This window comes from Meriones unguiculatus, chromosome 12, assembly GCF_030254825.1.
Source record: "Meriones unguiculatus strain TT.TT164.6M chromosome 12, Bangor_MerUng_6.1, whole genome shotgun sequence".
NCBI lineage: Eukaryota > Metazoa > Chordata > Mammalia > Rodentia > Muridae > Meriones > Meriones unguiculatus.
The window spans coordinates 36,905,972-36,921,069 of record NC_083360.1 but is presented as its reverse complement, the minus strand read 5'-3'; the positions used below and the strand labels follow the sequence as shown (position 1 = coordinate 36,921,069).

Sequence of the window (15,098 nt, the reverse complement as noted above, 5' to 3'; positions counted from 1 at the left end):
GCTTACTGCCCATCATGTGCCCATTATTGCCTTCAGATTTTTTCAATGGGTCTTTGTCAGAGCATCCTTAACTGTAACACTTATGAATGAAGCAGTATGTGCACACCATCATTGAAGTAACCAAGCCAGACAGAAAGAAACAGGCCCAGCACCCAGGTCTTGTAACTTCTGTGTCTACAGTGTTTTAGAACATAGTGAAAACTTTCTAAAGTCAGCATCAATAAATGGTTCAGATAATGAAAAGAAAAGAAAAATACATTCCTATATGCATTTAATGATCTAATTGTCTTGCCTTCAGAGTTATTACCTGGATGAATTTTCAAGTCTGTTGGATGAACTTCTGATGAAGATCGATGGTTTGGCTTACAGCATGGAACTTTCTATCCTAGAAAAACAATGGAAGAAGACCATAGAGTCAAGGGCAGTGGATAGTTCTTTAGGTGGCATTTCAGAGTGCCAAGGTACTGGGGTAAGACTGTGCAAATTATTTTTGCTAATGTTCTACACAGCTATTGGTTTTATTTAATTTTATTATTATTTTTAATGTGTATGAATGTTTGCCTGCGTGTATATTTGTAAGCCACTTGCATGCCTGGTGCTCATGAGGCCAGAAGAAGGTGCTGAACTCCTGGAACTAGAATTACAGATGCTTGTGAGCAGTCACATAGTTGCTAGAAATTGAACCTAGTTCTTCTGGAAGAACATCCAGTGTATTTAACCACCGAGCCATCTCTCCAGCCCCCTACACAGCTACTTTTATATTCTAAAGTTGGTTTGAAATCATGAAATGGATTTGTGTAAAAACCTTCTATGAATAATATAGATGTGCTCCGGCCAGAATTGCTTAAATTATTTAAAACGCATGACAAGACTTCAAGTTTCCAATAATGGCATACATCTGTCCCATCATTTACCATTATAACCATAGTCATAAAGAGACTGAGAAATAGAAATGAAAAGTACATCCTCCCATAGATGAGGGATGACTGTTGGCACAGAAAGTGACTAGCAATACTTCAGAGCTTTCTGAATACGCTGTGGATTACAGCAGAGAGAGAGAAGGGGTACTGCCCTATGCAGGATCAGGCCTGGGTCTCCACATTAGCACATCTGGAGGTGCCAATCAAAGGAGAGAGTAGAGGAGAATACCTCTAAAAACAGTTGCCACAAAAGGGTGACGATTGCAAGTAAGGTGTTCTCTCATGAAAAATAACTCAACGAAGAAAATCCTTCCTTGAAAGTGGAGTGCAAAGATAAGAAAAAAGAGCACAAAGATAAAATAAAGAAGAATGAGTGTAGAAGAGTGAGAAAGAAGTTACTATACATCCACAGTTATGGAAAAATGCATTTCTGTACACAGTGAAGAAAGAAATAAGAACAATAGATTTGCAAGAAAAGGAACAAATGATAAGGGTCTAAGGAGACTAAGCAAAAGTAATTTTAAAACAGTTAAAATTTATTTTAGGAATAATAATGGGCAGAGAAATCTGAAAAAGAGAGCTGCACATCATTCAGAGAGGGGATATTTAGATCTCTACAGATGTGTATATCCACCAATAATGGAGCCATATCCTAACAAACCCACTGAAACTCGGAATATGGTGCACAGATAGGCATGTGACTCACCAGGATTGCTGAATGGGAGGACTAGCAACACAGCATGGAAGAGGGCCAGGTCCCAGTGGGACTAGTCAGGATCTGCGACTCTGAGTATAGTCTCTACAGACTGCATCATCATATCATAAAAGATCTATCTACCTATCTATCTATCATCTATCTATTGTGTGTGTGTGTGTGTGTGTGTGTGTGTGTGTGTGTGCTCGTGCCTGTATGTTAATGGGTACCATGTGTGTGCAGGTGCCTGTGGAGGCCAGAAGAGGGCACTAATGGTCAGATCCTCTAGATCTGTACATATGCACGTGGGAGCCATTAGATGCTGATGCTGTGAAATGAACCTGAGTTCTCTGAACTCTGATCTACCACCTTAACACTGAAAAAGCATACTTTAAACCATCATAAGACAAGGACTATCTGATATCTAACAAGAAACTCTTTCCCAGGCTTAAATTAAAAAAAAGTTTAAATCATGATTAAGAAATACAATGGCAATTATATGCTAGACTTAAAAAGCAAGAACGCACATATATAGACAAAAAATAAGACTGGAAAGTTTTTCATGTTACACAGGATGTCAGGTGCTTCTTCTTCTTTTTTTCTTTTTTTTTTTTTTTTTACAGACTTTTAGAAGAAAGAAAACATGTGTCTATACCGTGAGATTTGAGGATAACAGGATTAGGGCCAAGGCCAACATGTACTGCTAAATTAGTCCTTAGAGGAAAATCTAAATGAGAGGAAACAGAGGCTATAGTCAACCCAGTCCATCAGCAAAATTCACAACAGAGCAGGGGGTTGGGGTGGGAACCTAAGCATGAAGTGCAACCGAGCAAAGCCAACAGCCAAGATAAAGTGATCCAACAGAGGCAAATGTGTAAGCCATCAACTACCCTACAGCTAACCATGTATATTCAAGATCACTTGAGTACATCAGACTTCCATGTATACAGACTACCCAGGGTACATGAGAGCTCTGTGTATACAAACTACCCCTGGGTACATAAGATCTCCGTGTTTGCAGACCTCTCGGGTTCATCAAGGGACTTTCACTAAGATTAGGGAAAACCAAAAATTGTTCAATCAAAAGTTCTACAAAGACTTTTTTTTAAAAAATGGTTCTAGGCTTCAAACTGGGGATGTCAAGTGTGCCTGACTTGCTTTGGTGAATACAGTAAGGCAAGAACTCTAGCCAGAGTGTATCTCCAGCTCCCACTTCAGCATAAGCCTCCTCCCGGGGCCTCTGTAGGCACACTTATGGACATCTGTGTCATGACTCTTAGGGTCAGAACAGCAAGAGTATCTGAGGAAGTTCCCAGGTACATAATGTGCACTCTGGTGAGCCCTTCTATATTGGCTCTGCATTGGAATCCATGCTGATTTCCCAGCACTCCGCAGGGCTCATGCCAATAACTGCAAAGGCTCATACTTGTAATCTGTGCCCCCAAGGACAAGCTGTTCTTGTGTGACATGAAGTGCTTGGCACTACCACAATCATTAATTTTACTTTCCTCCCACTGGAAAAAACGCAATTGTTTTCCAAACAGTCACTTTGTGAGACATTCATTTATCAAAAACGGATTACACAAAGGCCGCCGCAGCTGGATCTGCCAATGCCTGTAGCACCCAGGTTCTACAGCACAACTTAGCTGTCCTGCTGGGAAAGAGCTGGGTGTCAGTAATACCTCAACAGGCCAAGACCAACTGGGTTTTGCAAAACAGACCCCTCTTTGTGTGATGAAAGCCACGGAAAGGACCCATCTGATTTTCCTAACTCCAGGGCAGTTGTTTTTTTCATCTTAACCAATAATAATTAAGATTGGTATCTCTCTAAAGTAGCAGGATAGGCTGCCTCGAGCTATCCCTAACCACCTGCAAATTGCATTGTTCTTTGTGCTTAAGTGACTCATAGCAACAGAACGCTGTGGCTGCCAGGCCCACCGCCTCTTCTCGCCTCTGGCTCATTGCTCATTCTGTGATTCTTGGCTCACCCTTGCCTCTTAGCTACCTCCACCTACAGTCAAATAAAAGTCCCTACTCCACTTCTTGATGTGGCCCAGGCCCCTCACCACTCTACTTGTCCCTTCTCTGCAGAAGTTTACCAAGCCTGAGTCAGCAGGGGCAACTGAGAGATAACATTTCCCCTTGACTTGCTTTTGTGAATACAGTCAAGGCCTGAACAGTCAGCCAGAAGGGGGCGCTTTATCTCAGGGCACGGCTGGCCTGCTCAAGCAGGTTGCAACTCCTCCATGGAATACCTGTCTATTTGTTCTGTTGTCAGTGTCCTTTGTTTTACAGAAGCTTTTCAGTTTCATGAGGTCCCATTTATTAATTGTTGATCGTAGACCCTGAGCTGTTGGTGTTCTGTTCAGGAAGTTGTTTCCTGTGCCAATGAGGTCAAGGCTCTTCCCCACTTTTTCTAACAGATATAGTGTGTCTGGTGTTACACTGAAGCCTTTGATCCACTTGGATTTGAGTTTTCTACAGAGTGATAAATATGGATCTATTTGTATAAATGTCCTCTGAAAGACTCCACCCAGCAGAGAATCAAAGCAGATGCTGAAACTCACAGCCAAACTTTGGGCAGAGTGCAGGGAGTTTTATGGAAGAGTGAGGGGACAGAAGGACCCAGAGAGGACAGGAGCTCCACAAGGGGACCAAAAAAAAGCCAACAAATCTGGGCCCAGGGGGTCCTGCAGAGACTGATATGCCAACTAAGGACCATGAATGGAGCAGACCCCCTGTTCAAATATAGCCTATGGGCATCTCAGTCTCTAGGTGAGTTCCCTAGTAAGGGGACAAGTGGTTTTCAAGTGGTTTGGATTCAGTTGCCTTCTCTTTGATCACTTCTCCCTAGCTGGGCGGCCTTGCCAGGTCACAGAGGAAGAGCATGCAGGCAGTCCTGATGAGACTTGATAGGCTAGGGTCAGATGGTAGGGGAGGAGGGCTCCCCCCTTTTTGTGGACTAGGGGAGGAGGATAGGGAGGAAGAGGGACGGAGGGTGGGACTGGGAGGAGACGAAGGAGGGGGCTACAATCAGGATATAAAGTCAATAAATCATAAAAAATTTTTAAAAAATCACATTGGAAAAATAAATAAAGCAATCAGAAAAAGAGAAAGAAAGAGAGAGGAAGAAAGAAAGAGAGAGAGAGAAAAGAAGGAAGGAATGATGAGGCCAAAGGCTCTGTGTTCAGGCAGATTTGCCCTATTGTCTTGAATTCTGAGAGTTGCTGTTCATTTCTTGCAGCCTCTTCCCTTAACCCTGCCCACTTGTGAGATACCCTGGGATGATTTAGAACACTTGGCTTTCCACAGGGTAGTCAGTGGGCCTCTGTGTAGAAACTTGGTGATTATTGCTGGCTTCCAGAACATTGCCCTTCAGTTATAGAGTGTTTTCTAACTGGCGGGTACAAGGTCATTTAACGCTCTGAGCTGGAATGACTCCTGGAAGGTGAAGCAGGCTATGGTTCACGTAAATACACCCCGAGCTTCACGTGAGGAAAACTGCTCTTCTTGGCATAGGCATGGAAGTCTCAAGGCCCCGCTGAGCCACTGTTGATAGTGATTCATTTGTAACTACAGAGTGGGGACTATGGGCACACAGTGCAGCCTTTTGTCATGTGTCCTCCCTGGGACAAAGAGAACACGGCGGCCCTCCCCACAGGACAGCTAAGCAAGTCGAACGGAGTTAATATGGGCATATTTGTTTCTCTCCATATGGGTTTAATCTAGACTCCTGAAAATGAATTCATCCATGAGCCTGTTACCACTCTGGGGACTAAGAAAGCAGTGGTGAACAACACCCAAACACTGAAAGTGTGTTGTGTCCACCAGGAAGATGAAATTTCCAGTTCCAGAAAATAAGAATCTCAGAAGAATGAGCGAAACTCTGGGCAGTGTTTGTTCTCCTTCAGAGCTGGGTATGATGTGAGTCATCTTCCATCAGGCAGAAAGGGGCCACAAACAGTGCAGTCGTAGAATGAAACCAAGAGGCCTCCGGGAAGGGCCCACACCCCTGTTCCCAAGATGTAGTTAACATGCCAGGAGCCACTGTTTTCCCAGATTTGAGTGAAAATGATCTTCTCACCTGAATTTCTGTCCCTGCTCTGCCCTTGCTGACAGGGTTATATCACAGTCCTCACACTCTTTACCACTGTGCAGAGGACGCAGTCCGTAAATGCTTAGTAGACCGATTATCAGGCAGAAAGGGATAGACAATGCCCATGAATGGAAAAAGCCAGAAACTAAAGAGGGCAAAGGTTACTGGGCATCTTTGAGGGCAGGATTTGTGAGAATTTTAGAAATGGTCTTATAGCATTTTTTTTTTTTTTCTGGTAAGCTTAAAACTATTTCCCACTGAAAAGCTCTCTGAAAGAGTCTCTTGTGTGGCTCAAGCCCAGAAACTGAACAATAGTTTTAATAGTTCTAAGTTGTTGTTTTTTTTTTTTTTTTCCTTAAGCTTTTCTATATTTTTAAGTATATCTTGGCTTTTTTTTTTTTTTTTTTCTTGGATGGACATCACAAGAAAAGCTCTTAAAACTTAATAGAACTTCTTAGATGTGATTTACAACTATTGGGTGTATCGGGAGTACAAGAAACGTAAAACCCAGCCATGGATGCTGAAGCAGAGAGCCTTCTGAGATAAGCACTCTCAGCTTCCACACTGCGGAGAAATGTCCCGGGGCTCCTGATTTATCCCTTCTGGCACACAAGCGCCAGCAACGTTGAAATAGTGGTACTCACACCCCCTTTTCTACGGGGATATGTGCAAGTCTGGCATTCGTGTCACTGGATATAAACCAGGGCTTCTGTGTCAGTATGAGTACGGAATTTATTTACAAAAGCTGCATTCCCTCTAGTGGTGGGGTCGGGGGAGGGGAGGGGGGAGTTGTCATAAGACTGGAATCTGAATTTTCCAGGATGAGAATGTACTATCAGCCGACCGCTTTTTGAAGCAGTTTCTCTTTCATCAGCTTTAAGCACGCTTCCACAGTGACTGCCCCAAATGCTAGATAAAAGCCTGTATTTTGTTCACTGGAGTGCGGTAACAAATATCACAATCAGAAATATGATGTCTCACAGTCTGGAGATGTGGGGTCCATGGCCCTGAAGGAAAGAGCTTACCTGGCCTTTTTCCCAGCTTCTCAGCACTCCCAGGCCTGAGGCAGCCGAATTCTAATTGGCATTCTCCCCATCTGTGTTTCTCCGTGGCCCAGTTTTCTCTTTCGATAAGAACGGGGTTGTGCTGAATTAGAGCCCACTGGGTTGACATCTCAGTGCCCTCAAAGCCATAATTCCTGGGTGTTGAAGATTAGCGCTTCAACATTTTTCCTTTGGGGAGGAGATAACCCATGACAAACATTTGTGCAACCGTAGATCTCTAAAAACAAGCGTCACAAAGTTTCACATTCATTCCAGTGTTCCTTGGAATTCCAACAATTTGAAAAAAAGTAAACCAAAATACTCAAAAATATTTTTCACTTTTTCCTTTTAGTCAGTAAGCCTTTTATAAAAGGGATACTTGGGACCAGCAAGATGGCTCAGTGGCACCTGCTACCAAGCCAGGCAACCTGAGTGCAATCCCCAGGACCCATACGTGGAAGGTGAGAACCAACTTGGGCAAGTTGTTCTCTGACCTCCACACTTAAGGCAGTACATGAGCATGTACCTGTATTCAACACACACACACACACATACACACACACAATAACATACACACATACGTACAAACACAATCACACACACTTACACTCATACACATAAACAAAAACAGTGGTCTTTTCCCTAAGCACTGTATGGTTGCCAAAGAGTATTCACAGTGTCTTCAGGAGTAACAGAACACAGGCATGTATGTGGTTGCCTGTGAGGTCAGGATAGTTGTAAATCACGTGGGATCCCACTAAGACACGCGTCAGCCGTGTCACCAACACAGCACTGTTGGGAAAACACTGACCATTTCTCTAGCAGTTTGGCAGCCAGGGTCCTTAGTGATAAATAGTGCCCCGGGAGCCTCTGCACTGCCATCACCACCAACAGGCATGTCCAGAGTGATTTTCTATCCAATGGCAACTTGGTAGTTTTAAGTAGGGCCAAAGAAAGAAAAAATCTGGGCAGACTCGAAGATTTTCCTGGGAGCCACGCACACTCAGCCAGCCTACCACTGGGTTTGTGGAAGACAGAGACACCAGGTTGCAGGTCACATACATGGGGGTGCCACAGCCACATGCATCACCAGTCACCGTGACAACATGGCGCTTATTTTATCTGCTTTTCCGAATTTGGGGAAATGTAGAATGAGGTTGTGCAAACCTCAGTCCGACTGTGGGAAGGAAGCCTATTCTGGCCAACAGTCTCCTTGGCTTCTTTCACGGCTATAGGTTTTTCTCATAGTAGAACTAGTTAAAATTATGACTACACTAGCCCTTGGCCTTGGTCAAGCAGTGACCTTAGGAAGTCTTTCTTGTAGTAGGCGTGAGTTGGGTAGTTTTTCAGGCGTTCGTGGTCACACAGCTCTTTCTTGCAGTCTGTTCCTGCACCCTTGCACAAATTAGTGGCTATTTTCCCCATCACCCCGGTCCTGCTGCCTGACAAGACCATGAAAACTAGGCCAGAAAGTTCAGTAATGTGTGCTGACCTTTGAAACACACAATGACACTCTGCCCTGCAAGGCCCAAATTCTCTTGTTTCAGAACTTCTGGATGACACAATTTGTGACTCTCACAGGTGTCTGGGTCCTTGGACGCTGAGTCAGAGTGAAGAGGAAGGAATCTGGTGCCTGGCACAGGAAGGAGCTGCCCTTTACATGTAACCGCAGTAATGAAGACTGTGAGACAATGACAGAGGGAAAGACACAGGTCACAGAGCAGCCCCCAAATAAACTCACACAGATGGGACTGACCGACATATTTTCTAAATTTTTATTTTATGTGCGTGCATGCGTGTGTGTGTGTGTGTGTGTGTGTGTGTGTGTGTGCGTGCTCTCAGAGCCCAGGAGAGGGCATCAGATCGCCTGCAACCGGAGTTATACATGGTTCTGAGCTGCCATGTAAATGTTGAGAAGAACCATTCCAGCCTGCTACATGCAAGGGTATTAGTAGGGAGGGGTTTGTATGTATTAAATAGAAAACTGATTTAAAATATTCATGATTTTCTCAGCAGACAAGAGAATAACAGTAAAGACGAGACTGTTCTAGACCTCAGATTCCTTCAGCTCCTGGCCATCCTCTCCCCAGCTATGTTTGCAAGGTGACTGCTCCACACAGGAAGCCCACTGAGCCTCTGCAGCCGCTGGCCATCCTGAGCTGTGCTTGTGTCCACCTTGTGAGATCCCAGCTTTTTCTATGGCCCTGAAACATGTGTTTTCACTTTCCATGCTACCAAGCTCTTAGGCAGAGGATGGAAGGAAGAGCTTTGCCCTTTCAGTTTCTGTAAGCTGGAGTCGGGTTGGAAGCCTCAGAACCCTAAATTCTTCAAGATTACAGTCAATGTGTCTGTATTGGTAAGCAGCGTCTCCTCATACAGACAGGCTGTGTGGTGAGGACAAGCTGTCTGAGGCACAAAGACACAAGTTGCTTGTACGATAAGCCACGCGAAGCGACGTTATGACTGAGTGAGCCAGCAGCTTGCTCCCTAGAAGCACAGTGAATTTCAGCATTCTGCCATGAAATAGTCTGTAGTGTTTAGGCTGCAATCCAATCAATATCGACACATTGGCCTAGGGAACTCAGCCAGCCAGTGGCTGCAGAGAATTGTGTTACCAGCACACACTGCCGTTATGATTTCACCTAATGGGCGCTCCTGCACAGAATGTGTACACCACCTGCCTTGATAGGAAAACATTGGCAAAGTGTCTGCTGTCAGCAAAGTCTAACTCGCATTCCTTCTGGATGCACATTTGCTGATGAAGCCCAAAAATAAATGGAAACATTTGTGCTGGGCTGAGACAGTGGTCTATTTTGGGTTCTTTCGGGTTCTTCATTGACCTAAGGCTAGGAAAGAATATGTTTTCAAAGACTTGAGATTCTCTGCATGGGACAAGAAGTCCCGATTTCCTCACTTAAGAACTTGTTCACTCAACATCTTTTGTTGTTGTTAAAATGAGGTCATGACCTTTCCTTGGTAAAATTTTATTTTTTTATTTTTTTATTCTTTTTTACACTTTATTCACTTTGTATCCGCCCCATAAGCCCTTCCTTCCTCCCCTCCCAAACCCACTCTCCCTCCCCCTTCTTCATGCATGCCCCTCCCCAAGTCCACTGACAGGTGAGGTCCTCCTCTCCTTCCTTCTGATCTTAGTCTATCACCTTGCGTTCTGTATTGGTCTGTTTCAAGAAGGCAATAGTCTTGGAAACAGGGGAAGGGTCAAGTCCTGAGAGTTCCACAGGCTCAGAGGCCATGTTTTACAATACAGGGGCCAATCCTGAAAGTGTAGGTCTCAGAAGACTTTAAATGTACAAATCAGCAAAGTGATCACCTGTCTCTATTGCAGACTGGAACACACTGAGCACAGATAAATCTTGGGTAGTAGAAAACAAATTACAAAGTTCTTCAAGAGCACAAGCAAGTGGTCCCATTCCAGGGGGAGGGATGAGGACGTAACAAAGCAAGACAGGGTCAAAGCAAGGCCCAAACCAGCAGGCCAAACACCAAACCATCTAGTCTCACACTCAACACCTGGCATTCATGACAACATCATCTGGGCTCCAAAGGGCCTGACCCTACATTTCTCTTCCTGCAACACACATTGGGCTCTCTCTCAGACTGGATCTGAATGCTTTGACACTGTCCCATGTTTCCCACATCTCCGCTATCCCGGGATTCACGCTGAAACTAGGGCTTCACCTTTACAGTTTCACACAGTGACCTCTCCTGACCTCTGCAGAGAATCCGGCCTTACTATGTATTGCTTGACCTTGCCAGCTCTTTCTGAAGCCTCACCACAAGCCTCTGTGACCCTGAAGCTCCTACATTGTATACACCTCCAAGCCAGCACCATGTGAACAGTGGTGGACAAGGGCAAGCTGTACTTCCAGCTAAAGGTGTGGCCTCGTCCATTGGGCCACAGCTGCCGTAGCCACTGAACCACCTGTTCGGTCAGGGAAAATCTTTCCACAGGTGGCCTTATTTGAGCTGGTGCCCCCCCCCCGGGGGGGGCTCTGTTTTCTCCAGAACTCTCTTTAAATAAAGGTATTTAGATCAGGTTTTCAGCTTTGCACACGGAGTTCTGAGGGTGTAGGATCGGCCATCAAGGCTCCTTTGCTATTGCCCAGGTGTAAAGTGAACTGTTTTTCTTTAATGGGACTATTCTTTTTAATAACTGCATTATCTTTGTCAGCACTCACATGATCTACAACCTCAAGTTTTGTTCATACTCTTCTTGAACAAATTCACATCACTCATATCTTTCTGCTCTGCTTTTTGCATTGAGTTCTCACTATAACTCAGATGAAACACATCAAGCAGTAACCATTCCACAGCTCAAATGCTATGCTGTTTTGGACTTCCTCCATCAGTTACTTTTGAATTCAGCTTCATCCAAATATCAGAATCTAAGAAGTACATAGCCAGATTCTTTACCTATCATCCTGGCATTCTTCACTCTCACCAGAACAGCCAGTTAGTCTCTGCTTACAGCATTCTATGTCTTTTCTAGCCCGCAGCTCCAGACTCTGGCATGTTGCTACTACAAATCAGTTCTTTTTTAATTTTTCAAATGAAAAGAAAAATCCCACAGACACATTAAATACATTATTTCATATATATATATGAATATATATATTATTTCCTATACTATATATAGTATTTCCTATACTATACAACTTTTTAATTGGACATAATTCTTTGAGACATGACTTATGAGGTTTTAGAATTTATATAGATCTACAAGTTAAGGGTTGACATTTCTGATTAAATATTGAATATGATTATATAGAGAGAGTTAAGACCATTTACATTTAAGAAATTTTTTTATTTATTTAGGAATATATTTGGAGGGTTCATTAATTCTTGTGTCTGGTTGGTTATTTTAGTTTCCAAGGTTGGATTTTTTTTCCTCCTTCCTCCCTTGTATCAGACATCGGCTGGTTTACTGTTTGGGAAGCAATGGATTCTTTCTTGGTTCTCCTATAGTTATATGTTCCCTTCACAAAGTTTATTCTGTTTTATGCTTTCATGGTGAGGCTTTCCAAGAAATTACTTCCTCCATCATGCAGGCTACCCACTGTCTACTGGCCAGTGTCTATGCTGTCCACTGTCTATGCTGTCCACTATGCATGCATCCTGTCCACCATGAATGCTGTCCAGCCGTTATGCTGTCCACCCTGTATGTTGTGTGCTGTGTATGTGCCCCATTGTGTCCGCTATCCACCATGTATGATGTTCCTTTAAGCAGTGTCTGCAGAGCTGGTTTGGCAGTCGCAAACTGATTTACTCTTTGCTTCTCTTGAACTATCCTGATTTCTCCATCAATTTTAAGAAACAGCTTTGCTGAACATGGCAGTTTGAGTGGACCGCTATTTACATTCAGCACATGAAATATTTCCTGGCTCTTAGTGTTGCTAATGAGAGAGCTGATGGTGTTTTGATGTATTTGCCTTTGTTGGTATTAGATTTTCATATTATTACTCTCTTTCTTTTCAGTTTTGGCATCTTGGGTACTACTATGTAGTAGAGAGCTTCTTCTCTGGAAGGTCAATTTCAGGTTCTAAATGCCTCTTCTTCATAGATGTCTGATTATTTCCATGGATTTAGGACGTTTCAGCTGCAGTTTCACTAAACAGATTTTTTTTTTTTGCCTTTTATTTTAGTTTCTACTGTCTCAAATCTGTGAATTCTTAAGTCTGTCTCTTAACTGTACCCCACAATTCATGGATATTATAGCTAAACTCTTTTCTTCATTGATGTTTGAATGTCACATTCCCTTCTTTTCTCTCTCTCTCTCTCTCTCTCTCTCTCTCTCTCTCCCTCCCTCCATTACTTTCTCTTGCTGGATCCAGTCTGTTGGGAAGGTCATTTTGTTTGTTTTTAATTAATTGAAATGTATTTAATTTCCAGTATTTCTACTTGGGTTCTTTTTTCAAAATCTTGGTTTTCTTATACATGTTTCTGACTTTCTCCCCTGCATTTTTGACTGTCTTTTCCATGTCTTGAATTGATTTTCTTACTCCATTCATCTGCCTGTTTGTATCTTTATCATGTCATTAATCATTTTAAAATATTTTAATTCTTCCTTTATTTCTCTATCATTGCACAAACTTTGAATTCAGTAGTTGAGGAATTGCAGTGTGTTGGAGGACTCTATTGCCTTGCTTTGTATGTGTTTCTGTGTTGCAGTTTGCTCATCTTTTGGTTTGATTCTGTCTCCCAGTTCTACCTGGGGATCTCATTAAGCAGCCTATTACTAAAGGCTCAATTCCCAGTAGTACCATTCAAAGAGAAGAAAAGAAATTATCAGCAACACCAAGCTAAACAAGATACACAAATATACTTATAAACAAACAGGAATGAGGATTAAAGTTGGGGGGGCAGAAGGAACAAATTAAATCCTACTAATATGCCACCATTGACAAAGAACACAAACTGGAAAAGATAATGTAGAGCATGATAAGTTAAAAATTATTAAGGATGAATGTAGAGATATTACATGAGTGAAATGAAGGGACAGGGAAACAAAAAACTAAAGTTATGTAAAAGAAAGTCTATAGAAAAAGAACACTAATGAAAAGGAAGAGGAAAGAGAAAAGAGATTTTCAAGGAAGAAGGGGAAGGAGAGGAGGAAGAGAAGGCAGGGAAAACAGTGCCCATGAATGAAAAAAAGATCAGATAAATATAAAAAGGGAAATAAAATTTAAAACGAAACTGTTTTTGAAAACAAAACATAGATGCCTTCCACGTAGGCCAGGGGAACTTCCATGTGGCCTGATTAAAGGAAAGAATCAGTTCTGAGAAAGAATCGACTATTCCAAAATGAAAAAGATTAATATCTTTGGAATCAACAAAGATGACAATAGACACCAACTAGTAAAAAGCTCCAGGTGACTGTAATGGTGTTTAATAATGTACAAGCCAGGCATAGCTCTAGGCTACCAGGCAGAGGTGGGGAAGCACCAGCCCCATCCAAAAGATAAGAATAAGCCAGAATCTTCACAAGCCCCAAATTCAGCTGTAGGCTTTGGTGAGACAGAGATTCCTCGGGCAAATGAGTCAGCGGTGAGGAAGAGCATGGCTGTGTCATCCTATGACTCAGATGGCATTGACCAGGCATAAGCCAAAGAGAGATGCTATTTCATAAAAGTGAGCTATCCTGGAAGACTAACAACAGAAAACAACTGAATTCAGCCTGCCACAGCCCCAGGTTGTGAGACAGCCTAGGACACAGATGAGAACAGGAGGATAGGAAACACTCATAGGTGCAGCTTGTGGAAGCTGTGTTCAGACAATGAAAGGCAGGTCCCCACTCTCATGGGCCAATAGCAAATCTCATTAGCTGAGATAACACTGGATTTTGAGAGCCTGAAGCCTAAAGGGGATCAACTTGTAGTGCTGCCATCTTCCTTTTACAGCTACAGAGCCTGAGAACGTAGCAATTCTTCACCAGAGTGAGCAACACCCAGGGAATCTTCAAATCTTCATGTGGATGGATCTGGAAAGTACGCTGTTAAACAAGACGACCCAAACTCGATATACAAACTGCACAAGTTCTCCCTCATGTGCATATCTAGCCATAGTGCACATATGTGTACATATAAGTGGGAGAAAAACCTAAAACACTAGAGGGAAGACCAAAAGAGGATACCAACAGATGACGAAGCATGGGAAATGGTGGGGCTTAAAAGAGGAAAAGCGTGCTCGCTTCGGCAGCACATATACAAAAATTGGAACGATACAGAGAAGATTAGCATGGCCCCTGCGCAAGGATGACACACAAATTCGTGAAGCATTCCATATTTTACAGATGGAAGGGGAGGAGGACCTCCCCTATCAGTGGACTTAGAGAGGGGCAGGGAGGAGATGAGGGAGAGAGGGTGGGATTGGGAGGAAAGGAAGGAGGGGACTGCAGCTGGGATACAAAGTAAATAAACTGTAATTAATATTAAAAAATAAAAATTAAAAAAAAGAAAGAAGAAAAAAAAGAGGAAAAGAGGGCTGGGTGATGGTGGCGCACACCTTTAGTCTCAGTACTTGGGAGGCAAAGTACTCTGTGAGCTCTACACCAGCCTGGTCTACAGAACAAGTTCCATGACAGCTAGGGCTACACAGAGAAATCTTGTCTAGATAGATAGGTAGATAGATAGATAGATAGATAGATAGATAGATAGATAGATAGATAGATAGAAACAGACAGGGACAGAGAGAAAAAGAGACTAGGGAGAGGCAGAGCTGCATGAGGAGATCAAGTGTGGCAGAGGATAAGGGAGAAGGAGATAAGGAGAATCACTAAAATTTACTTTATTTTAAAATTTTCTAATATCTAAGGCACATGCTAATTT

General features: G+C 43.0%; 1 protein-coding gene and 1 non-coding gene across 2 annotated transcripts in view; both read left to right on the top strand.

Moving 5' to 3' along the window:
• Positions 1 to 15,098, top strand: part of Pkd1l1 (polycystin 1 like 1, transient receptor potential channel interacting) — a 123,756-nt gene that overhangs the window by 101,076 nt on the left and 7,582 nt on the right. Inside the window, exon 50 of the mRNA XM_060365206.1 lies at positions 299 to 469. Coding sequence (XP_060221189.1) covers positions 299 to 469 — 171 coding nt within the window. The remainder of the gene's footprint in view (positions 1 to 298; positions 470 to 15,098) is intronic.
• LOC132646941 (U6 spliceosomal RNA) lies at positions 14,454 to 14,560 on the top strand. Its single transcript, XR_009585265.1, has one exon. It is a non-coding gene; the product is annotated as a U6 spliceosomal RNA (small nuclear RNA).